Here is a 24,009-nt window from a genome sequence, read left to right as displayed (position 1 = left end):
TCAGAGATCTGTTTCACCTGGTGACTGGAAGAGCACACCACAGCTCACAGAGCTGTCTCCCAGTCCTTCTTTGAGAGTCCAGTTGGTGTGCAAGTCCACAAGACAGCAGAGAGTCAAGACAGCATTCTGAGGAGCCTGTCCTGGTGAGAACCCAGAGAACTGCCACCTTCACAGCAACCATGGGGTAAGGATTTCCCTGCTCTGCAGTTTGAGTGAACCCAGGACACAGACATTTGCTTGTGACCAGGTGTGACTGAGTCTGCTTCTATTCCTTTGTTCTGTCTTCTGCCTTCTCTTTCTACTACTGGAAAGGGAAGAAGGATGCTGATTGTCCTGAGTGTCCAGGGACTCTGTGTAATGGGGGTGCTGTTGGCAGGGGCTCGATGGGTGACAGCAAGCTGGCTTTAGTTTTAAAGACTGTCTCACACATGTAGTTGGAAATACCTGGGGAGACTTTAGCATGGTCATCTCACAGAGAGAGACAGTTACCAAGGAGAACTTCAGGAATGGACAAGTTACCACTCTATCTACTTAGAGCCCCCAAAGAGAGCAGCTGCTCAGAGTGTCCTTCTACCCATCCCCTGACCCCCCCCTCCCTCATTGTCCCTGGGATGTACCCAGTAGACCCCCAAAGGACCTCTTGAAATGAGATTCAAAGTTTCTGAACCAGGTTTTTTACCCATCCACAGCTGGCTTAACAAATGGACAGCATACATTTTGTTCAACCACTCATGATTAAGAAACAAAAATACAGACATACAAGTCCTTCTGACAAATGGTATTCAAGTATCCTGTCCTCCCACAGTAAACTCAATAGACATGGTCACATATTTATTCCTAACTCTGTATACATATAACATGTGTACTCAATTCATATGATATATATACATATATATGCATATATATGCATGTGTATATACATGCATATATATGCATATATATATATATATATATATATATATATATATATATATATATATATATTCAAGAAATACTAGGCACCCAGTGTAGTCTTATTTATGTGAATGACCCTGGGCTTTTATGTTTGATATTGCCATTCAGTTTAAATGTGCCAGTCAGTGGAGGTGTTTGCACCGACTCTTTGCCAAAGTGAGCATCTCTTTGCTTGGGGGATTATTCTTCTGTCTTTATACATAGGACTATCTGTAGTACATGAATATGGAGGAGGCTGAGAGCTGTTGGGGAATGATGAAATAGAATACAGAGTTCAAAGTGATAGAAAAATATGGAGCCAAAGTAAGTAGAGGGCAGAAGGCTGTAGGACCTGTCAGGTGACAGTCATGGTCCTAGTATCAGTGACCAAGCTCTTCCTGGGTCTAAAGTTCCTATCATTTTAGCAGGTGCCTAGGGCTATGGTTTGCAAATGATTACCTGCAGTATGAGAAAGGCTGAAGAATTCTGACTGCAGCGGGTATCCTGATCATCCACATGAGCAGTGGGATCCTGGCTGCTCTCTGTCCAGGTTGCCCACACAAATGGCTGTTGCCTCTGTGCTGCTCAGCTTCTGCTGCATGGAATTATGCACAAGTGCATGTGCCTTCTCCTTGGGGAACAGGTCCTCAGCAGGATCCTTGTGAGCCTCCCAACTAGGCAGATCTTCCTGGACAGCTGGTGCTCAGATTTCAGGTGATTTTAGCTGCCCAGGCAATGCCTTTATTTCCCATAAGGTGTGGGCACAATCTCTTATTCACTGTGCATTGCTGTAGGCAGGGAGAGTAAAGAAAAGCAGGATTGAATCTGATGCCACGGGTCATGATTAATCTTCCTACAGAAATCTCTCCATTATTTCTAAGTGCTCTGTAAAAGAAGGAATAACAATGCATTTGGTTACTTCAGAGAGACAGAGAGAAACAGGCAGAGACAGAGACTTAGAGGACAGAAACTTCTTCTGCCTTTGTCTCTTTCTAGCCTGGCTCATCAAATGTTACAGGTAAAGACCTGAGTCCAGGCACAATTGCAAAACATTCCCTGGGCACTTTTGAAATATCCAAATATTTGTGTCTAACATCAATGACTGGACCGGGGCACATGATTAGCAACAGAAATAGAGACATTTCATTACAAAACAGCACTCTGGAAAATGAGAAGGGACTAGTGAGCAGAGGAATAATCCCAAAGAGCACTGGGCCATGAGAATCATGACCATTTACATGGCATGAACAAAGAGCCCTGTCTCTTCTCCAGGTTGGTATATCAAGGACATTTTGAGCATCCTCTGTCCAATACTTGAAGCCTATGGAAGGAAGGGCTGCAGGAGTTTCTCTGCAAACTGGCTTCCTTCCTGGTCATGCTGCTGCTCTGTCTGTGGTCCCCAATCTCAAGTCACTCTCCACAAGATCTGAAATACCATAAGAAAGGAGGGATTCAGCATCACAATTGCTTTTCTAGGGTGCTTAAAATGGTGCTGGACAAGTGGCTGAGTGGGTCCAGGGCTTCCCAAGCAAGCATGAGGATTGCAATCTCAGTGTTTCTGCTGAGAGAAGGGAGGGAACCACTTGGCTTTCCTCTCTCAAAACACAAGCAAGTGGAGACCAGTGCCTGATTCTGTCCTCTGACCTTCGTAAGCCTGCCTTCATATGATGTTAGCACCCCCCCACACACACAATTTAAATGCCATGTGAAAAGGAGGAGTGTGCAGACAAGAAGCTTAGAAAAAGTCACTGGAAGAAATTATTTCCTGATCATGATGACTGCTTTGAAAATTTGGTTTTACTCTGAGTTTTCTTTAAAGTGTCCTTCCACATGATTTTTAATTTTTGAGATTAGAATCTAATTTACATTTCTCCCTACTCTTCCCTTTCCTTTCCTCTTTCAAACCCCTCACATATTACCCTTTCAGCTCTGCTTCAAATCCATGGCCTCCTTTTTCCATTAATTGTTATTGAATGCGCATATATACACATATATGTGCATGTGTCTGTGTTTGTACATACACATATATTCCTAAGTATAACCTGTCCAGTCCTTATAATGTTTCTCGTATGCATGCTATCAGGGTTGTACACCTGGCACTGGACAACCAATGGCTGTGTTCTTTCCCTGGGGAACACCACCTCCCTACCTCCCTACTAACCAATGAATTGGTTGTTCATTGTTCTTGTATAGTTGAGGCTTCGTGGCCTTTTCCCTATCTGGTTTGGCATGTTTCCTGCTCATGGATATCATCCTTGGTCAGCTCACATTTGGTCACTCATATTGGTGAAGTTGTCAAAAGGGTTGGAGATGAATTCTGTCTCTGGTCTTCCATAGAGAAATGGCATTCAAAACTAATCAAAGGATTGTAAGATTCCCCAAATGGAAGGAACAACTACCCCTCTATCGCCTTAATAAGATACGTACTTCTCAGACCCAAAGCGTCTGTCTCAAAGTAGTCATCTCCATTTTCTCACATCTAAGGCTCCCTACTTTTGCTGAGAAATTGTCACTTTTTCTTTTCTTTTTTCTATCTCTTTTCCAGATGCCCACCAGAATGCCTTGACGCATGGCTAAAATCTTTTTCTGAAAATACTCTAACGTCCAAAGAGACAGAACTTTTGCCAGGCTTGAAACCAAGAAAATAATCTGCCCTGAGAGCATTTAAGACTATGTATCCATCAGACAAATGACAGGGACAGACAGCTCAAGCACACACCACAGAGAGAACACAGACCAAAACCTCTGGGAAGACTGTGACACAGGGAGATAAGTGGGGAGTTCAAAGCAGGGCTTAGTCTTGTCTGAAGGACTCCAGGGAGTAGGCTCTGTTTTCATCCCTTGATGTGACATCAGTGCACTGACACTCTGGGCAGTCTCTCTATCTCTGTCTCTCTGTCTCTCTGTCTCTGTCTCTCTGTCTCTCTCTCTCTCTCTCTCTCTCTCTCTCTCTCTGTCTCTCTCTCTCTCTCTCTCTCTCTCTCTCTCTCTCTCTCTCTCTCTCTCCCTGTCACCCCCCCCCACACACACACACACTCTGATTCTCAGAATCCTTCCACAGCTGATTACAGGATTATCTCTAACTCAGAAAACATAGCTTTCTGTCTGTTTTGTGCCAAACCGCGGTCTCCTAAACAAATCCTAAGATTTAAACCTTGCGTGCTACATTTTCTTGTGGTTACTTTTTCCAACTTAAATTGTAACTGCACTATCCTAGAGTTTTCCTCCTACTCTATTCTTACATCCAGTCATATAATAGACTTAAAATCTGCCCAAAACCACCTGCTTTCCTCAGATGCACAACTTAGAGATGCTAAATCACTAAGTCAAGATCATTTGGCTATACTCATGTCCAAACTGTTTCCCTTTCCTAATTAGCCTCAAGAATAGTACTTATACACAGATAAAGGTAGAGGAATGTGATTAAAGTTAGCTGCAGACACAAGGGCAAGCCCTTATGCTACAGGACTGGGAGGTTTTCCTACAAGAAGAGGAAGAAAACCAGAGTTCTCAGAGTCCCTGGCACAGACGGGAAAGACTGCATGAAGGTGGAGTGGGAATGTGGCCCTCTGCAAGTCAGGAAGAAACCACTGCTCAGTGAGATGTTATACAGGCAGGCTATAAGATCTGACATTTGTAAATTGCTAAGTTACAGATAAACAGAGATGTGTTGTGCCAGGGTCTGGGTCCATAGGATGTTCCTATGGCAGCCTAGGCAGAAGGGCTCAGCCATGTGTTCAGTGTTTTGTCTGTGGGGTCTTTTAGTGCCTCTCTCCTCCATGGTTTGGATGTCCCTTTTCCCTTTCAGGGCTATTCATGCTAGCACCATAATATATTGATTATTTTAGGTTATAGTGAGTCCAATTCTATGTTTTCAAAATCATTTTTATTACTGGAGCATTTTTGTATAATATTTAAGGGTCCAACCTTAAATTTATACAATTCCAGGGGCTCATGAGAGATGCTACCATCAGCATGGGAATGAATCCAGTTGCTCAGAGCTCTTTTGTACAATTCGTTTATTGGCCCGCCACCCTCGCTCAGTCATCAGTTCAACTGTCTCCAATCTCTTCCATTTCCTTAGTTCCTTTCATGCTAAACCCCTTCTCCTAGGACAGGTCTATGTCCTGTCCCAAGCAGTAACACCTTATGTTTTGAATTCAGCACAAGATTGTAGGGGTCCCCGCTAAAGGCTTCCTGGCAGTTTTACTTGCAACCCAGAAGGGCAGAGATAAGAGTGGAGTCAGTTAGCAGTTGGGATAAATCAGAAAAGGGATGTATGTGCTAGAAATATATCCTTATTGTGGTTAGGTGAAGGCATTACAAGTCTATCATAAATGTGTTCAACTATGAACTTACAGGTGATAGGGTAGGGAAAGTCTGTCGGTCATTACAAGTTAAGACTGTCAATTTTTTCCTCTGCTGCCAGTTTCCTGACAGGGCAGGGGGAAGTGTACTCATAGCTAGTCAATCTGCATCACAGCTTGAAAGGCCTGGTTAGAGGAAAGCCCTTTTGGATCTAAGGGGTTCTTTGGGGCAAGAGAGAGAGAGAGAGAGAGAGAGAGAGAGAGAGAGAGAGAGAGAGAGAGAGAGAGAGAGAGCGCGAGCGAGCTGGGAGGCCTTGATTGCACAAGAAACAAAGCTTGTTCTTCTAGTGGGCAGGCACTTGGCTTGTGAGACAGGATGTCTCAGAAAGGACATTTTGTCTTAGTTTGGAGGTGGGGGTGGTGTTCAGGCATCCAACAGATGGTCTAGTAGCTGTCTGTTCCTTGCTTGTCTCTTAAGACTTTGTTTGGGGTTGACTCTATCTTAGGAAGTAGTTCAAGGAAGGTATTTCCAAAAGGCAGATACCCAAAACAAATGATAAACAGAGGGCCTGGAGCTCAGAGGCAGAATGTTCTGTCTACTTGACTATCCAGGTACCTTGAAATGGGGATTCACACTCACATACACATTTTAGGAGAATTATGAGCACAAGGAATTCATAGCAAGGCACAACTGAATATTAAGTTGCATAACACCAATAGTCCCTGCTGATTGGCTTCCCATTCGACTGACCCTTGGTCTTGTAAAGGTATAGCTTAAAATATACAGCTGGACTTCTATTTCATATTCCTGTGGCTTGCCATAGAGCATCTTGGAGATTTTGTAGAATCTTAGTCAGTCCCACAATGCTCCCTTTGAGTTAGTGGTGTTGCATTCTGGTCTTGCAATATCCAAAACTGGTGTTTATGCACCACAGCAGGGGGTTTCCAGAAAGAAGACTTGCTGTGTGGTCATAAGTGGGAACTTAACTGAAAGGATGAATACAAAGTTCCTGCAGTAGAAGAGGGACCCAGAAGTGGGGGAGCGGGGAGCTATCAATGTTCCCTACCATTTTGGTTATAGCCTTATCTAGGTAGAGTCATGGGGGAATGGGTGAACTAGTAAGTCAGACTGCCTGATTCATGTGGGTTCCAGATGGCTGTCATTTTTTATTGGTCTACCCTTAAGGGCTCCCAGTCAGAGTGCTCCTTTCTGGGAAAGACCTAAAAGATATCACACCTCCTGCTATTTCCTTGGCATCTGACCAGATCAAAGTAAAGACAGCTGGTTTAAGCACCATGGCATCTCTGGCCTCTGGCAGAGACAACGACTAGTAGGACCAAAGCCCTTTCTGTCTTCTAGCCATGGACAAGATTCAAAGCTGCTTGCTTTGGGGTACCTACCCAAAACCTGTGTGACTACACGTAACGTCTTGTTCTCCAAAGTAACAGAAAAGTAGGAAATTCTTATGGAGTTTATGCTATATCCATGGATTTTATATTGATAGCCTCACTAATCTCCCGAAAGATGAGGAATGGTGTAGCTAGAGTTTTCCTGCCTGGCCCACAGTCAGGACAAATCTCTCTCACCTGCCAGTCCCACAGCCCCTCAGACCTGACCAGGTAAACACAGGGACTTATATTGCTTACAAACTGTATGGCCGTGGCAGGCTTCTTGCTAACTGTTATTACAGTTTAAATTAATCCATTTCTATAAATCTATACCTTGCCACGTGGCTCGTGGCTTGCCGGCATCTTCACATGCTGTTTCTCATCATGGCGGCTGGCAGTGTCCCTCTGACTCAGCCTTCCATTTCCCAGCTTTATTCTCTCTTGTCCCGCCTATACTTCCTGCCTAGCCACTGGCCAATCAGTGATTTATTTATTGACCAATCAGAGCAAAACATTTGCCATACAGAACATCCCACAGCAGAATGGGAAATACTAATTTCATTCCCATTTCAGAGATGGGCACAGTGTGATAGTGAGGCATGCAGTGATAGACACTTGCAAGTGCTACTACTTTCTGCAGAGATGAGAAAATGCATTGAGGTTGTATAGGCATCTTTAAAATGCACGGATACCTTGTAACTGTTGGAGAGGAGTTTAAGTGGAGGCTTTTCTACCGCCTCCCTTTTCTCAAATTGTTATGCCCAGGTCTCGAGGACACCCAAAAGACCATCATGGAGACCGAATCAGGCACGTAAAAGCAAAGAGCCTTTATTATCTTCAAGCTGTGAGCCTGATCTCTCTGTCTGTCTGATGCATCAGTGAGAGCAGAGAGCCCAGGGCCCAGGCAGGGTGGGGATCTTATCATGGCAGAGGTTGGTGTGAGGCAATTTCAAGGTTCAGGACCCTGATGGGCTGACATTTGTCTGGGTTATAGGGGATGTTTGGAATGTCAGGTATTTTTTCTTAGATGCAGGCCCCACTGGGTGGTGTCAGTTTATGGCTCTTCCTGGATCCAGGTGTTTTCTTTCAAAAGCTGTGTCTGGGCCTCAGGTATTTCCCCTTAGATGCAGGCTTCACTGGGTGGGGCCTGCCAGAAGTTGTGTCTGAGCCTCTAAGCCTGTCATGGCAGCTGTGTGGTCAAGCTGTTTTGTGACCCCCCCCCAAAATACCCAGCAGCTGCTTTCTAAATTAGTACACAGGGGCTTATATTAATTATAAATGCTTGGCTGATAGCCTAGGCTTATAACAAATTAGATCTTATATTTAAATTAACCCATTTGCTTTTTAAATCAGTACATTGCCATGAGGCCCATGACTTACAAGTACTTTAGCATTTTGCTTTCTTGGGCAGCTGGCTCACAGATCTCCTGACCCTGCCCTCTCTTCTCCTTATTTTGGTTTTTCTGCCTAACTGCATTATTACAAGCCAATGAGAGCAACACACATTCACAGTACACAGAAGGATCATCTCACAGCAGAAGAGAGTTATGTTGAGTCTCTCTCTAGAAGTCCCCACCTGAATCACCCTAAGATATAAGGCCCAGAGAAGAGTCATGTCCCCAGTGTCCCAAGGCAGAGAGCATGTTCTTTGTTCTGAATCAGTCTATTGGAGAACATCATTCCAGTTCCTTATCTGTGTCAGATGAGAGGGGCAGACCCTGCAATGACTTTTCCTCAACAGTTAGTGTTGTGCCTATGGACAAGTCCTATTTATGTCAGCTCAGGTGGCATGTACTTCTACACATAGTCCTCGAAGACATAAGAAAAGGTGGAATAGAATTTTACAGGTTCAAACTTCATATAAGGACTCTGACATGTATGTTTGTGTGCCTGTACCTGTGTGGCAATGTCTAGTCTTGACTGAAAGATAAACTCACAACATAAGATTGTACATGTACATGCATATACAAAGAGTTTCTGGCAGTTCAAATAAATGGAGTTGAGGGGTTGATGTAAAAAAAAGTCAAGAAATTGTAAAGGAACAAGATGTCAGACTTAAAAGAAATAAACAAGAATGTTGTAAAAGTATTGGTGAAATTATTAAGGCCACTCCACGTAGTTAAAAGGGAGATTTATTTAATGGTGTAACTTACAAATGAAGGGATAGGTAGGTTGTGAGTTCTGGAAAGGATGCAGTGCAGTCCATTGGTGTTCTCTGGAGAATTCTCCTGGGTCTACCTCTAGCATCCAGGGTCCATGCAGGAAGAGAGCGCAGCGCATCCTGATCTCAGATCTTCAGGGCCCTCCCTTGGCCGCTCCTTGTAGACGTGATAGTTACCGAAGCCTCAATGGGGGTTGGAACTTCCGGACCAAAGCTGGAATGGCTACCCACTACATTTTCCCCTTTTTGTCTAAATAAGAAGGTTCTAACTTAATACAAGACTATATACACAGGAAAGGTTATCAAATATTGTCTAGGAGTAATGAGGGATAATGACCTAGATAAGATGGAACTACAATCAATGCAAACAATATCAAGCAAGAAACACATACTATAATCCAGAGAAGTATAGAGCATAGGTAAATGGCATGTTACAAAAATCATTCCAAAAGGTGTCCTATCCTAAAGAACCTGAATCTAATACTTAATATGTTCTATCTATTAAGTTGTAACTATAACTGATAGTCTTCAATCCCATCAAAGACCTGAGAAGGAATATAATGGTACCTGAGAAATGGTAGATGGATGCAAGCAACTTTCGGGAATCTTGCAAGAGTAGACTGAGACAGATGGCAGCCTGGACAGTCACCTAATGTTTCTCAGCATTGTTGGTGCATTCAAATTGGCTACAGGCCTAGAATATCTGACAGACCATTTTCAGAAGCAGGAATTCTGAAAGACCATCTTACCCTGTCTTGGCAGAGTACCGTGGTCGCTTTCCTTGTGTCCCGCTTGTCCAGAAAGGACAGCATTGCATTTGTACTGTCAGCCATCGAGGAAAGGGCAGTTCTTTGCCCAGTAGGAAAGGGCAGTTCTTTGCCCAGTAGGCCATTTTGTGCCAAGAAGACAAACTTCCAAATGGAAATGTCTTAGAAGCCCAACATTCTCTCGGGATCAAATTGGTGCAGCCAGGAGCAATTGTGTCTCACATCAACAGAATTCTAAGTTATTGAAATGCCACATTCTCTAGGTCTATTAAGTGTTTGAAGATTACCTGTCCATCTGACCTTTGTATCTGTAAATCTGGATAACCTAACTAACGTAACTATAGAGATGACAAGCATAGGTGACTATAAATCTATAAGTCTTATCTACTGAAATAACCTAAGGACTAAAGCTTCATGTAAACAAGGTAAACAGTCTATAAGCAAATGTATGGTAAAGAACGATGACTTCAAAATTGTGACAATACACAAGATATTTCTAACAGAGGTAGAAATATATAGTGTAATATACAATGACAATAATCTTAAATATATATCAATATACCAAATATCCTAAACAGAAGTAGAACATACATAAAGTATGACAGATATAAATTTACATTTGCATCAATATACAAATATTTCAAACAAGAGTAGAAATATATGTACATTATAACAAATATATTTCTGTATTTGTATCAATATACAAATTATCTTAAACAGGAATATAAAAATAGTTTACATTTGTATCAACATATAAGAATCCATAACAGTGCAAATTACAGTGCAAATTATCTAAGGCTGCTATTTTACTAAATTTGTTTACAAGTATATACAATAATCTACCATAATATCTTATACCTATCCATTCCATTTCTTCTTTTCACTTTTTTTAGGAGAATACTGAGTCAAATATTTTCTTCCACCCCCAACCCTATAACCATCATCCATAACCCTGAGAAATATGAAACCTTAGGGAGAAGGGGTGTCATTTTCTTAGAATTGCTTCCTGCTGTTTAGAGGGTGATGGTATCTCTGTTGGGTACTGTGAGAAAGCTCAGATAGTTAAATCTCAGTTAGACTAACTGTAGGTTCCACAGCAAGTCTTAGAGTAATGGGTAAGATTGTCTGAAATTCTGGCAAGAAGTGTAGCATGATGATGATTACCATGGCATCATTCTGGATTGGTAGAGTTGTTTTTGGGGCCCCATCTTCCTTCTGGAGACTTCAGAGATTGCTATTGGAAAAACTTATTTTTTATGAAAATGGAAAGTTTGGATTTAAAGAGGACATAATATGTAAGAAAGGATTCTGAGAAATCAAGAGTAAGCATGGAGAGAATTAGAATCTTGAAGACAATGGTCCCTTTTTATTGGTTTCCTTCTGTCCCACACCAGAGGGCTCCTCTGATATGGGACTGAAGAATCTCTCAACCTTTTCTTTTAGCAATATGCTTGGGTTTAGAGAAGGAGTGAGCCAATTCCATCTCCAAAGTCAGCTTGGCTTATAATTGAATTGGAACCACAACTTTTCTAGATTGATAGATATATAGATGTTAGACAGTGAGATTTTACCCTGTGTAGATTGGTACCAATAGATTCTTTCTTTCTGCTGTAAACATCCGGATATCCAAGGCCTTATGATTTCTGGAAGATGGGTATTTCCATTATCCTGGAAATACAAAAACAGAACCCTACCCCAACCTTTGATTGTTAAATTTTTCTTACAACTTGTAGAGATGTGACATTGGTGGATGATCTTTTACTTCTCCTCATCAAGGGGTTTCTCCTGTTCGAATCGAATTTTTATTCATTTTGTTGGTATCCATAACTTTTCTTCTCCTGCAGAAACAAAAGCAAAACCCTTTCCCCAATGTAGACCATATCCAGGTTTCCATTCTGAGGTCAGCACATCCTTGAAATAAACCAGTTGGTTTAGCTCAGGAGTTTTGTCTGTCGACCAATGTCTCTCCGCAGCTGTTGTTCCTTTCGCATCAGCATTGAGAAAATTCAAGGTTAATAAAGCACTATGCAATCTATTTCTAGGAGTCATTGTTACCTGTTGCTGTTTATTTAGCATATCCTTTTTTTTTTTTTTTTTTTTTTTGGTTTTTCGAGACAGGGTTTCTCTGTGTAGCTTTGCGCCTTTCCTGGAACTCACTTGGTAGTCCAGGCTGGCCTCGAACTCACAGAGATCCGCCTGGCTCTGCCTCCCGAGTGCTGGGATTAAAGGCGTGCGCCACCACCGCCCGGCTATTTAGCATATCCTTTAAAGTTCGATTGGATCTTTCTATGACTGCTTGGCCTGTGGGATTGTGTGGTATACCTGTAACATGCTTTATATTGTAATAAGCAAAGAATTGTCTCATTTTATTGGAGACATATGCTGGGGCATTGTCTGTCTTAATTTGTACAGGTATTCCCATGATGGCCATAACTTCTAATAGGTGTGTAATTATAGAATCAGCCTTTTCAGAACTCATAGGAGTTGCCCATTGAAATCCTGAATAAGTGTCAATGTTATGATGTACAAACTTTAATCTTCCAAATTCTGCAAAATGAAACACATCCATCTCCTAAATTTCATTTCTTTGTATACCTTTTGGATTGCTTGCTGCAGGTAATGGAGTTTGGTTATAGATGGAACAAGTAGGACATTTTTTCACAATATCCTTAGCCTGTTGCCAAGTGATGAAGAAATCCTTCTTCAAACCTTTGCTATTTACATGGTATTTCTTATGAAATTCTGAGGCTTCTAGCACATTACCTATTAGTAACTGATCAATCTCATCATTACCTTGTTCTAGAGGTCCTGGCAGACCTGTATGGGATCTGATATGTGATATATATATATATATATATATATATATATATATATATATACACACACACACACACATATATATGTATATATATGTATATATATGTATATATATATATATATATATATATATATATATATGATGTTCCCTTTTTCTGATGATTTCCTGCAATTGTATGAATAATGAAATTCATTCTGTATTATCAGGAATAAATTCAGCAGTTTCAATATGTAAAACAACTCTCTCTGCATATTGAGAGTCAGTGACTATATTGAGGGGTTCTGTGAAGTCCATCAGTACCATAAGAATAGCATACAGTTCTTCCTTTTGTACAGAGCTGTATGGACTTTGTACCACTTTACTTAAGTCTCCTGATTTATATCCTGCTTTCCCTGATTTATTTGCATCAGTATAGAATGTGAGGACTCCAGAAATTGGCTTTTGCATACAATGTGAGGAAGGACCCATTCAGTCTTCTTTATGAATTCTATTCTCTTGCTTTTGGGATAGTGGTTGTTAATCTCTCCCAAAAAGTTACTGCATGCTCTCTGCCCTTACTCATTATCTTTCTATAGTGATGAAATTTCCTCATTAGTTAAAGGTACTACAATTTCTGCTGGGTCCATTCCTGTCAACTGGCAAAGTCTTAATTTACCTTTTTGAATCAAATCTGAGATCTTTTCTATATAAGTCTTAAATTTCTTATTTGGTTTATGTGGTAGGAATATCCATTCCAATATAATATCTTCCCTCTGCATCAAAATACCTGTTGGGGAATGTCTGGAGGGGAATATGACAAGAATGCATTTAAGTTCTGGATCCACACGATGCACATGTGCTTCTCGAATTGTCTTTTCTACTAGAGCCAATTTCTTCTCAGCTTCAGCTGATAATTCTTTTGGACTATTTAATTCTTTGTCCCCTTCTAGAGTACTAGCCAAATTTTGCAGTCCATCTTTGGGTATTCCCATGATACCCAGTAAGTTGGAAATGCTTCCTAATAACTTCTGAAAATCATTAAGAGTCTTCAATCAATCTCTCCTTAGTTGTACCTTTTGGGGTCTAATTTTTTGTAGCTCTATCTTATATCCTAAGTAATTGATAGAATCTCCTCTTTGTATTTTTTCAGGAGCAATTTGCAGTCCCCCGCTAGGCAAAACTTTTTTTACTTCTTCAAACATGCTTTCTAATGTATCTAACTTTGGATCAGCTAATAGGATATCATCCATATAGTGATAAATTATGGATTGTGAAAATTTTACACGAATTATCTCCAATGGTTTTTGCACAAAGTATTGGCACAAGGTAGGCCTGTTTAACATTCCCTGTGGGAGGACCTTCCATTGATATCTCTTGACGGGCTGAGAATTATTATAATTAGGTACTGTAAAGGCAAATTTTTCTCTTTCATTTTCTTGTAAGGGTATGGTAAAGAAACAGCCTTTTAAGTCAATAAATATTATAGGCCATTCTTTGGGTAGCAGAGAGGGCAAGGGCATCCCAGTCTGTAGGGAGCCCATTGGCTGAATTACTTTATTAATAGCTCTCAGATCTGTCAGCATTCTCCAATTACCAGACTTTTTTAAAATAAGAAATACAGGATAATTCCAAGGGCTGGTAGATTCTTCAATGTGTTGAGCATTTAACTGCTCTTGAACAAGCTGTTCTAAAGCTTGTAGCTTCTCTTTTGTCAATGGCCATTGTCCAATCCAGACAGATTTATTAGTTAGCCATTTTAAAGGTAAGGCAGTTGGTACTTCTGAGAGTTCAACAGCAGTTGTGCTCTGTTTGTGTACAGCCTGAATGGTTGGTGACTGTTTTTCATAGCATGTCATGATATTATTCCTAGAGACATGCATTGGTCTGTATTCCTTTCCTGAGAGTGGTGGCGCACGCCTTTAATCCCAGCACTTGGGAGGCAGAGCCAGGCGGATCTCTGTGAGTTCGAGGCCAGCCTGGTCTCCAAAGCGAGTTCCAGGAAAGGCGCAAAGCTACACAGAGAAACCCTGTCTCGAAAAACCAAAAAAAAAAAAAAAAAAAAAAAAAAAAAAAAAGGAATTTTAATCTGGGTATTCCAATGTTGTAACAGATCTCGGCCCCAATGATTTACTGCTACATTTGCTACATATGGCTTCAGCCTTCCTCTCTGTCCTTCTGGCCCTATGCATTCAACCCATCTCAAACGCTGTTTTATCTGAGATAGGGTGCCAATCCCTAAAAGTTGGACATCTGCCTCTTGAAGAGGCAAATTTGGATGCCATGATTTTGGTGTAATTATAGTTACATCTGCACCTGTGTCTACCAGGCCCTCCAGAACCAGGCCATTAATTCGAATTCTAAGCTTTGGTCTTTGTTCATTTATGGAAGTCTGCCAAAATATTTGTTTTATAGTGTTCTTTGTAAACTGTGATCCATCTATCAGAGCTGTTTTATCATCCATTGCAATATTGGTTTTTACATTAGGCATTGGTTTATTCAGTTGTCCTGGAGAGGAATTTCTTCCACAGTGGCTGGGAATGTTCGTACTACATTTGATTTGGGGGCCTGCAAGAGACCCCCTGAGGCATTTCCTGCCAGTAAAGGGTTGCCTTGTATATCTATTCTTGATCTGCACTCACTGGTCCAATGTCGGCCTTTGCCACACCTTCTACATAATCCGGGAGGTGGTTGGGGTCTCCTGTTTAGGCTATTCCTAAATGGAGTATCACTTCTAAGAGTACCCCATGTACAGTTTTTACTTATATGACCTGGTGTACTACATTTAAAACATTTGGTACCACAGGCCTTCTTTCACCTCTGGGATTTGTCTCTCCTATCCGAGCCTCATTACTGTAGTTAAGAGACTGAACACCATTAGTATACTGAATCCATTCTTCCAAAGGAGCTGATCTGATCTTTAATGGTGTAAGTATTCTTCTGCATTCTGCATTAGCATTGTCAAACGCCAAGGACTCAGTTAATATTTTTCTTAATTCTTTATCTGATACAGCTTTTGTTATACCTGTGTTCTGCCTTTGTAAAAAATCAGTGAAGGGTTCATGCGGTCCTTGAAATATCTTTGTGTATACCTCCGTTGGTTTTTCAGGTTCTGGAATTTTTTCCCAAGCATTTAGAGCTGCTGTAAGGCATAAGAATATTGTATGCTCATCATAAATGGCTTGTACATTCCTGTCAGCAAAACATCCCTCACCAAGTATTTGATCTTGGGAGATCACAAAACCTCTGAGTTTACCTTGTTGTTCTAAATTTTTTGCCTCTTCTCTCAACCAGCTTTTCCACTGTAACACTGGCTATATTCTAGAACAGCTGAAATTAACTGATGCCAGTCATCTGGAATGATTCTATGTGAGGTAGACCACGAATTTAACATGTCTTATGTATGTGGAGTGTATCCCATACGTAACTACTGCTTCCTTTATATTTTTAAAATCCCGTGTTGAAATTGGTTGTAATGTATATGTATTATATGGCTCAGGGTGTGTGTCATCTGCTGGCTTCTCATGCATGATAACAGGATAAGCCATTGTATGAGAGCCATTTGGAGATGTTACAACCTCTATGGTCTTGCCCTTCTGCTTATTAGGTCCCTTGTCATGTTTACTGAGAGTTTCTTCTAGGGCTTGCAAACGAGTATTTAGGGTCTGTTCTAAGGAGTGAACCTCCTCTCTTGCAAGGGACTCCAGATTTCTCATGGAATCAAAGAAGTTTTTATGTTCCTCAGAAACACATGATTCCATGGACCTTATCAATTAATGACAATCTTTCTTCCTTATATAGTGTCTGGAGAGTTAGTGTTCTATCCATCAAATATTCACATTTATTATCAATAAGATCAATTTTTGGTACAAGCCTGTTTTGTAAATCCTGATCAGCAGATTCCAGAGAAAGAATCTTCTTCTGTAAGTTTTCATTGCTATTTTTTAAAGCAGATTCCAGAAAGAGAATCTTTTTCTGTAAGTTTTCATTGTTATCTTTTAAAGGAGATTCCAGAGAGAGAATCATTTTCTGTAAGTTTTCATTGCTATTTTTTAAAGCCTGTATCAGTCCAAATAATGACTCATCTTTGTTCTTATTATTAAACCAGTGTTTGAACACTGTGTGAATTATTACGATGAATGCCAAAATGGCACAGGCCAAATATGCCTGAGGAAGGTCATATATTTCCAAGAAAATGTCATTCATCATACAGACAAAAAAGTTTTTAAATTCTTGTGAGGTAATATTTTCGGCCATATTACAAGAATTACTCAAAATTTGTTAGTCAATTTTAATGTATATAATTATCAAGTACTTTTACTTGAAATAAGACACTGCTTTGCCTATCTTGCCTTTGCGTGGTTCTGGGGGTGTAGTAGGACTTTTCAGCCACAAGGAGGCATTGGTATAGAGCAGGTCCTGTTGAATGCCTTGGCTGGCAGCAGAGTGAGCACAGGCAGCCGGCAGTTTTTCCAGTGACCCCCTGGAGCTTCAGGGCGTGGAGACTTCCAGGCCGCTCTAAGCCCCTCTCTGCCTCTACAGACAATAGGTCTGCCAGCAGGCATGGCTCCAAACCCCCGCCAGGGACAAGGGACAGTGCCCTGTCTATTTTAACTAGGTGAAACTGTGGAAGCCTCAGGCTAGGGCAGGGAGCCAGCACTTAGGGAGCCCCACTCACAGTGATTTCGCTGGTCCGGGGCTAAACTTGCCACGGAACTGATATCGGATTAGTTCCTTTTTAGGAATGGAACCATATAGGTTTTTCCTGGTTTTATGGAAATCTGCAGGCAGTAACCTGCAGCTTCAAGTGCCTGCCAGCTGGGGAGGAAGCTGAGGGAAGGAGCCACCCAGGCCTTTGGAATTTGCCCCACATGAGTGCCAGATATTGGTGAAATTATTAAGGCCACTCCATGTAGTTAAAAGGGAGATGTATTTAATGGCATAACTTACAAATGAAGGGATAGGTAGGTTGCAGGTTCTGGGAAGGACACAGCGCAGTGGTGTTCTCTGGAGAACTCTCCTTGGTCTACCTCTAACGTCCAGGGTCCAAGCAGGAAGAGAGCATGGCACATCCTGATCTCGGGTCTTCAGGGCCCTCCCTTGGCCCCGCCTTGTAGGCATGATAGTTACTGAAGCCTCAATGGGGGTTGGAACTTCCGGACCAAAGCTGGAATGGCTACCCACTACATAAAAGTGCTTTGCTTGGAGTCAAATGTCCCTTTCTGGCAAATTCTCACATAACAAATCCCCTGCTTCCTTCACACAGAGAGAATGCTGGTGGTGATCAGGTCAAAAAGAATCTGATTGAACTGAGTTGTCACTTCACATGGGAGCTGCTGTTGGAAGAAATTGACATACCTGATTTGGAAACAAGGATCTCTGAGGAGCTTGCATTCCTAGACATCAAGGACAGAGTGGGAATGCTCAACCTCAGGGCCTATGTGAAACACCTGAAAGGCCAGCATGAGGAAGCCCTGCAGAGCTTGAAAGAAGCAGAAACCTTGATCCAGGGAGAGCAGTTGTACAAGAGAAGCCTGGTTACGTGGGGCAACTGTGCCTGGGTGCATTACCACATGGGCAGCCTGGCAGAAGCCCAGACCTACCTGGACAAGGTGGAGAACACATGCAAGGAATTGGGCAGTCCCTACCGCTATAGGATGGAGTGTCCTGAGATGGACTGTAAACAAGGCTGGGCCTTGCTGAAGTGTGGAGGACAGAATTATAAACGAGCCATGGCCTGCTTTGCAAAGGCTCTGGAAGTGGAGCCTGAAAACCCTGAATACAACATTGGCTATGCTACTGTAGCCTATCGCATAGACTGTGATGACAATAATATCTCTCTAGAACCCCTAAGGAAGGCTGTAAGGTTAAATCCAGAAGATCCATTTATTAAAGTTTATCTTGCCCTGAAGCTTCAGGATGTAGGAGAAGCAGCTGAAGCAGAAACACACATCGAAGAAGCTCTCAGTAGCACATCCTGCCAACACTATATCTTTCGATATACAGCCAAGTATTACAGAAGGAAAGGCTGCCTAGACAAGGCTCTCCATCTGCTACACAGGGCCTTGCAGGCGTCACCTGCCTCTGGCTACCTGCATTACCAACTAGGGCTCTGCTACAAGCAAAAAATGATCCAACTGAAGACATCCAGAAATGACCAGGCCAGAAGGCAGGGTAGTGTGCAGAAATTGGCACAACAGGCCATTTGTGAATTTCAAGAGACTGTGAATCTCAGGCCCAGGGATGAGATGGCTTATGTTTTCATGGCTGAAGTGCAGGCAGAAATTGGCCAATATGAAGAAGCAGAGGCAAATTTCCAGAAGGCACTGAACATGAAGAATCTTGAGTGTCACATAGAGCAGGATATTCATTTCCGCTATGGCCGTTACCAACAATTTCATCAGAAATCAGACGACAAGGCGATCACCCACTACTTAAAAGGTCTGAAAATAGAAGAAAAGACCTTTGCCTGGAGGAAACTACTCACAGCTTTGGAGAAAGTGGCCACAAGACGTGCTCGCCAGCATGTTCGACTTGTGGAGAGCACCAGCTTGCTTGGGTTAGTCCACAAACTGAATGGGGACAAGGAGGATGCCCTGCAGTTCTATGAGAGGGCTCTGAGGCTCACTGGGGGAGTGAACCCTGAGTTCTGAATGCAGCTCACCTCTGAGAAGTGAATGTACTCATAACTGAGGGTTCCCGGCTTCCTTCCCAGTTTCTTTCTCCAAACTCTTTTCATCCCTCATTGTGGTGTCTATGAGGAACTTCCACCCCACTACATCTTCTCACTTACTGACCAGGACTGACCCCTGCTGATCTGCACTCCCTTGAGCTGTGGGATCCTAGGACATCTTTTCCTTATGTCTGTGTTTTGGGAATGAAAGTCTTCCATCTTCTGCCTGCCAATGTCCTGGACAAAGAGGTCTTCTCCAAGGAAGCTTTTACTTTAAGTCACCAGTTACTTTTACTACAGTGCAGTGTCAGAGGAATCCAAATGAGCAAAGGAGAGAGTTTGCAAGCTGAGAGGTCTCCCCTTACTGCAGAATTATTCACAGCTAATAAGAGCCTTAAGTTTAGGGAAAGCCAAGCAAAGAAAACTTGCCAGGACATTACAGACAGAGGATGATATAAGGAGATTTGTGCACTTTCGGTTGTGGGAGCTCGTTTTCAGGTTACTCATGGCTTTACCCAGCAGATCCACATAGGAGGATGATTAGGACCAAGGGCCTGAATACTGGTGTCTGAGATGGTCTGCACTTGACTTGCTGGGGAGAGGTCTTTTGCTCCACCCCTTGGTGTCTGTATAAATACCCTGGTGCAGAGACAGTCAGGGCCCGTTGGAATAGGTTCTAGGCCCTCTCAAGGCTCTCCTTCATTTTCTATCTGTTCATCTCCACATTCTAAACCCTTTTATCTAATATTTCCTGCTTCTCACACTCAGGAAACTCTGGGGAACTGTGGGGTTAGTGAGTAAACACCCCGCAGAATGGTGCCATGAACAGGGACTAAGAAAAAAAAGCGAGGGAGACGAAAGACAAATTAACAGGGACTAAAGACAAAGAATAGGGACTTAAAACAAAGGAAAATAATAGTTTTAATACAGAGTTTTTGGCGAAAGTGCTGAGTCAGACTCTGACAGTGGAAAAAGAAAGGGGCATGTCTGGTGTAATAAATATGAAATATGAATATTAAAAAGGGGCATGGGGTTTTATCCTCAAGAGTAAAGGAAAAAACTGACTGGAAGATTGTCCGATGCTGCAGCGCAAAAATCTCCTCTATCAAATTTTCTATCTTCTATCTCTTTTTTAATTTCTATGTGTGAAAAATAAGTATAAGTTATAGTGTAGTAATATAGTGTAGAAAAAACTTAGAAGTATAAGATTGTGTAGAAAAAATTTAAGATAAGTAAGGCAACTAGACAGAAAAACTCAATTTTCTAACTTTGGGGGCTATTAACGCAAACTGGGGGGAGAAATCTTTCTTTGAGCTTTATGGGTAGTAAAAAAAAAAAAAAAAAAGCTCTTCTTTGAGCTTCGGGCAGAAAAGAAAAAGAAAAAAGTTTCCTATGGAAGCTTTAGGCCTGGGGACAGCTAAAGTCCAAGGGGCAGGAGAAAAGTGATTTCTTCCAGAGGCAAAAATGCGGGGGTAAGAATCCAATTAGTTTAAAGTTCAAAGCTTTGTGAAAAGTTGGTCTTTTTCTCTTGGGGGAAAAAATCTTTTTCTTAAACTAAAAGCTTTTCTTGGAAATTTTGGGCAAAAATATCTCTATAAAAAGCCTTAATCTTTCTCTCTCAAACTAAAAGCTCTCTTTAAAAACTTAAAAACTAAAGCCTTTGACTTTCTCAGAAGGACAAAAAATAGAATCACCTGAAGATTTTAGCATGGGAATCACCTGTGATTAGCTCTAAGGGAAAGCAACAAACCTCTTAAGACAGCAAAACCTCTAAGTTCTGTCTTTCAAGCTTTAAAAATCCTCCTTGCAATGCAGGAGGCAGGGATGGAGTTCCTAAAAATCTCTCTTCTAAGCTCTGTCTCTTCAAGCTAGTAAAAGACAGTGAGTCAGAGTTAAGGTTCCATCTTGCAGTCTGGGGACAGTAGGAGAATAAAGAGGCTTCCAGACTGCTGAGGAGTTTGAGATTTTGTTTCTAAGTTTCAACAATGTTTTCAGACCTGTTGAAAGCTGCAGGTCTAGAATCCCATTCCAATTTAGACAACTATCTTCTCCTGTTGGGAAGTTGAGTTTCCAGTTAAGCAATTCAGAAACAGAATATTCCTTACAAGGTTTTTCTCTTCTCTTTTCTTTCTTTTGAGTTTGCTGTAAACTGATGTAACTCTTAATAGTTGTTATAAAGGATCTGAAATGCATAGCAACAGAAGACACTAAGTCCCAGAACTAAGAGAGCCATTAAAGAATTATACTCATTTTAATCTATCAAGAACTTTCAGAATATCAAAGCTGTCTATAAGCTCTGAACTTTAGAAATGATATGCGTACTTCCTCTCTACTTAAGAGAATCTTCTAATAGAGATAATGATAATAATTAAGTAAGAAGTAGACAATTATTCTCTCTTATTAGAAAATGTTAAATCTCTAAGTGTGAAGAAATCTTTAGGTGTTTGCTAAGTTAGATATATGCTAATGGTAGCCCTGTAGAGTTTGCTTAATAGTTCTTATGAATATAAGTGTGTAAAATAGATCTATAATTAAATAAGTACAAGTAATATAAACATGTGATAGATCTATAAAATAAGCTTGCAAGAAGTAAAGATGCTAGTTGTAAATGTAAGTTTAAATAAGAATATAGAATGAATATAAGAAGTAAATGAGAAATATATTTGCTAAAGTAGTTCTATAGTTTCCTTAAGGAGTATAAATAAGTAGATGTTAATATGTTATATGTGAGTTTGTAAAAAAGTGTAAATGTTGAATGTGAGTCTAAATGCTTGGTAAGATACGTTATATGTGAGTTTGTAAAAAAGTTTAAATGTTAAGTGTGAGTCTATGCTTAATGTACATGGTGTAAAAAAAAAAAAACTGAGACACAGAAGTTAGTGTCCTAGCAGACTGCAAAGCAGGCAGTCTGAGTGGTTTTCAAAAGCTCCAGAAGCCACTAAGAAGCTAAGAATGGTGGATGCCAGAACCAGCACAACAACACATCCCCAGTTGGGATCCTAAGGAAAATCAAGGCAACACAGAAAAACCTGAGCTAACAACAAAAACGGTGCAGTTTAAAATATTACTGTAACTAAAAAGGCCCTGGATTGAGAATGAAAGTTACAAACACACTTGTTTGAACTAAAATTGTTAACTGCAAAAAGTTTTGGTTGTAAAACGTCTCTTCATATCTGGAAGTGAAAGTCTAATACCAGAATTTACTTTTCTTGAACTTAAAAAAAAACGAGAAAATTACAAAAAGATTTGTTATGGATTTCTTCATATTTGGAAGGCTAGTACTAGAATTTATTTGAATTTTGGAATTTAAGAAATGAAATGAACAATAGTGATTTCATTGCAATGGGACAATTTTGAATTTACTTATGGTGATGACTTAGGAACTGTTTTCTGGAATTATTTGTGTTAAAAATGGAACTGTTTAAATGAAGAAATTTATTGTTTCTACCTAGAGTCAAGATGCAGTTTTGTGTATGCATATATGCTTTATTGACTGGTGATTCATGAATTGTTTTAAGGAACTGTTTAAGTAAAAATGAAATTACTTATGGAACTGGTTTTGTGTTACAAATGAAACTGTTTAAATGGAAAAGTTTGGGTTTGCTAACTAGGCTTGAGATTTTGCTTAAAAAATTATAAAGAAAAGGGAGAGTTAATATTCCTTACTTTATTTAATTTAAAACTTTTCTTATTTGAGTGGATTAATGTTATGTTTTGTTAGTGAGAAATGCAAATGGATATGTTAAGATTACTTTAAAGTGTAAAGAGTTTTATTAAACCGCTTTTGGATGTTTTGCTAAAAGTTTTCAAAGTGTTAATGGTTAGATTGAGAATATAGCTTTTCAATATGGGTTTATAGGAATTGTGTAAGTTTGGGTTTTTCTAACTAAGTTTGAGATTGTTTAAAAAATTTTACAAAGAAAAGGAGGAGTTATGATTGAGTTAAGGTTGAATGTATGTTTGCAGAAATTATGTTAATTTATTGATATTAATGTACCCTGGTTTTGTGTAGTTAAGGAAATATTTAAGTTTGACATAAAAAATCAGAAGTTTTTCCTATGTTCTGTTAGCAAGAAAATTCAAATGATTCTATTAAGAGTTAAAGTTGTCATGATTCAGGATTTTAAATTCTGGAAATTGTTGTTGATTTTTTAATTCAGCTGTCCATTCTTGGCTGTGTATATATGGCTTCATCTTAACATCCCGTTCTTCTCCACATCCCTCTGTCAAATGCCAGTTTACTATTGCGAGGCGTGAGCTTAGTTACTCTTCAAGAATAACTGTTTCAGCTGCTGTTCCATTGCACATCAGAAGCCATCGGCCCACTGCCTATTCAGCTGCCTTCGAAGAAAAGGGCACTGTACCTTTTCCAAATTGCGAAGGCCACTTCAGGGATGGTGCCATATTGTCCTGGCCTCAGAAGATGCCTTTTGATAAAGCCATAACCACACTCGTTTTGGCAAGAATCAGTAGTCCTTTGTTTCATGTCCTGTCTGTCCATTTTGTCAGCAGTTGATTCAAGGATACTTTGTTGTCCAGTGGCTAACTTTTGCCACAATGAAAGTTAACTCCATATGCAGTTTCTTCAATGCCCATATTTTCTCTGAAGTTGATTGGTACTGCCAGGAGCCGACATGTCTCATAATCATAACAAAAAAGAAAAATTTTCTAAGTTATTAAAACATTTTAAATGCCATATTCTGTAGATCTCTGAAGGGTTTGAAATCCTGAATCATGACATGACACTAGTGGAATTCAGGTGTTTCTGGTACATGGACTGCTCTCACCCAATGTGAGGTTGAACTGTCGACCTTGTGTACATCCTACTTCACAAATGAGTCTGTCAGATATGCTAAGCCTATAGGCTGAAGATGATGCCCCAACACTGTGGAGAAACCTCAGGTGACTGTCCAGGCAGCTGGCTGTTTCTGTCAACTCACAAATTTTTTGGAAGTTGCTTGCATGCACTTTCTGTTTTTATTTTT

The 24,009-nt window shown here is 40.6% G+C and overlaps 1 protein-coding gene across 1 annotated transcript; it reads left to right on the top strand.

The window, feature by feature from the left end:
• On the top strand, positions 1-23,242 carry LOC128095115 (interferon-induced protein with tetratricopeptide repeats 1-like). The gene is made up of 2 exons (XM_052713830.1): positions 1-184; positions 17,618-23,242. The coding sequence occupies exons 1-2, from the start codon at positions 180-182 to the stop codon at positions 19,002-19,004; spliced, it is 1,392 nt and encodes a 463-aa protein (XP_052569790.1). The 5' UTR covers positions 1-179; the 3' UTR covers positions 19,005-23,242.
• The last annotated feature ends 767 nt before the right edge of the window (positions 23,243-24,009 follow it).

The sequence above is a fragment of the Peromyscus californicus genome, unplaced genomic scaffold (genome assembly GCF_007827085.1).
Source record: "Peromyscus californicus insignis strain IS unplaced genomic scaffold, ASM782708v3 Scaffold_4__1_contigs__length_199733344, whole genome shotgun sequence".
Lineage (NCBI taxonomy): Eukaryota > Metazoa > Chordata > Mammalia > Rodentia > Cricetidae > Peromyscus > Peromyscus californicus.
This window is presented reverse-complemented; position numbering and strand designations above follow the sequence as displayed.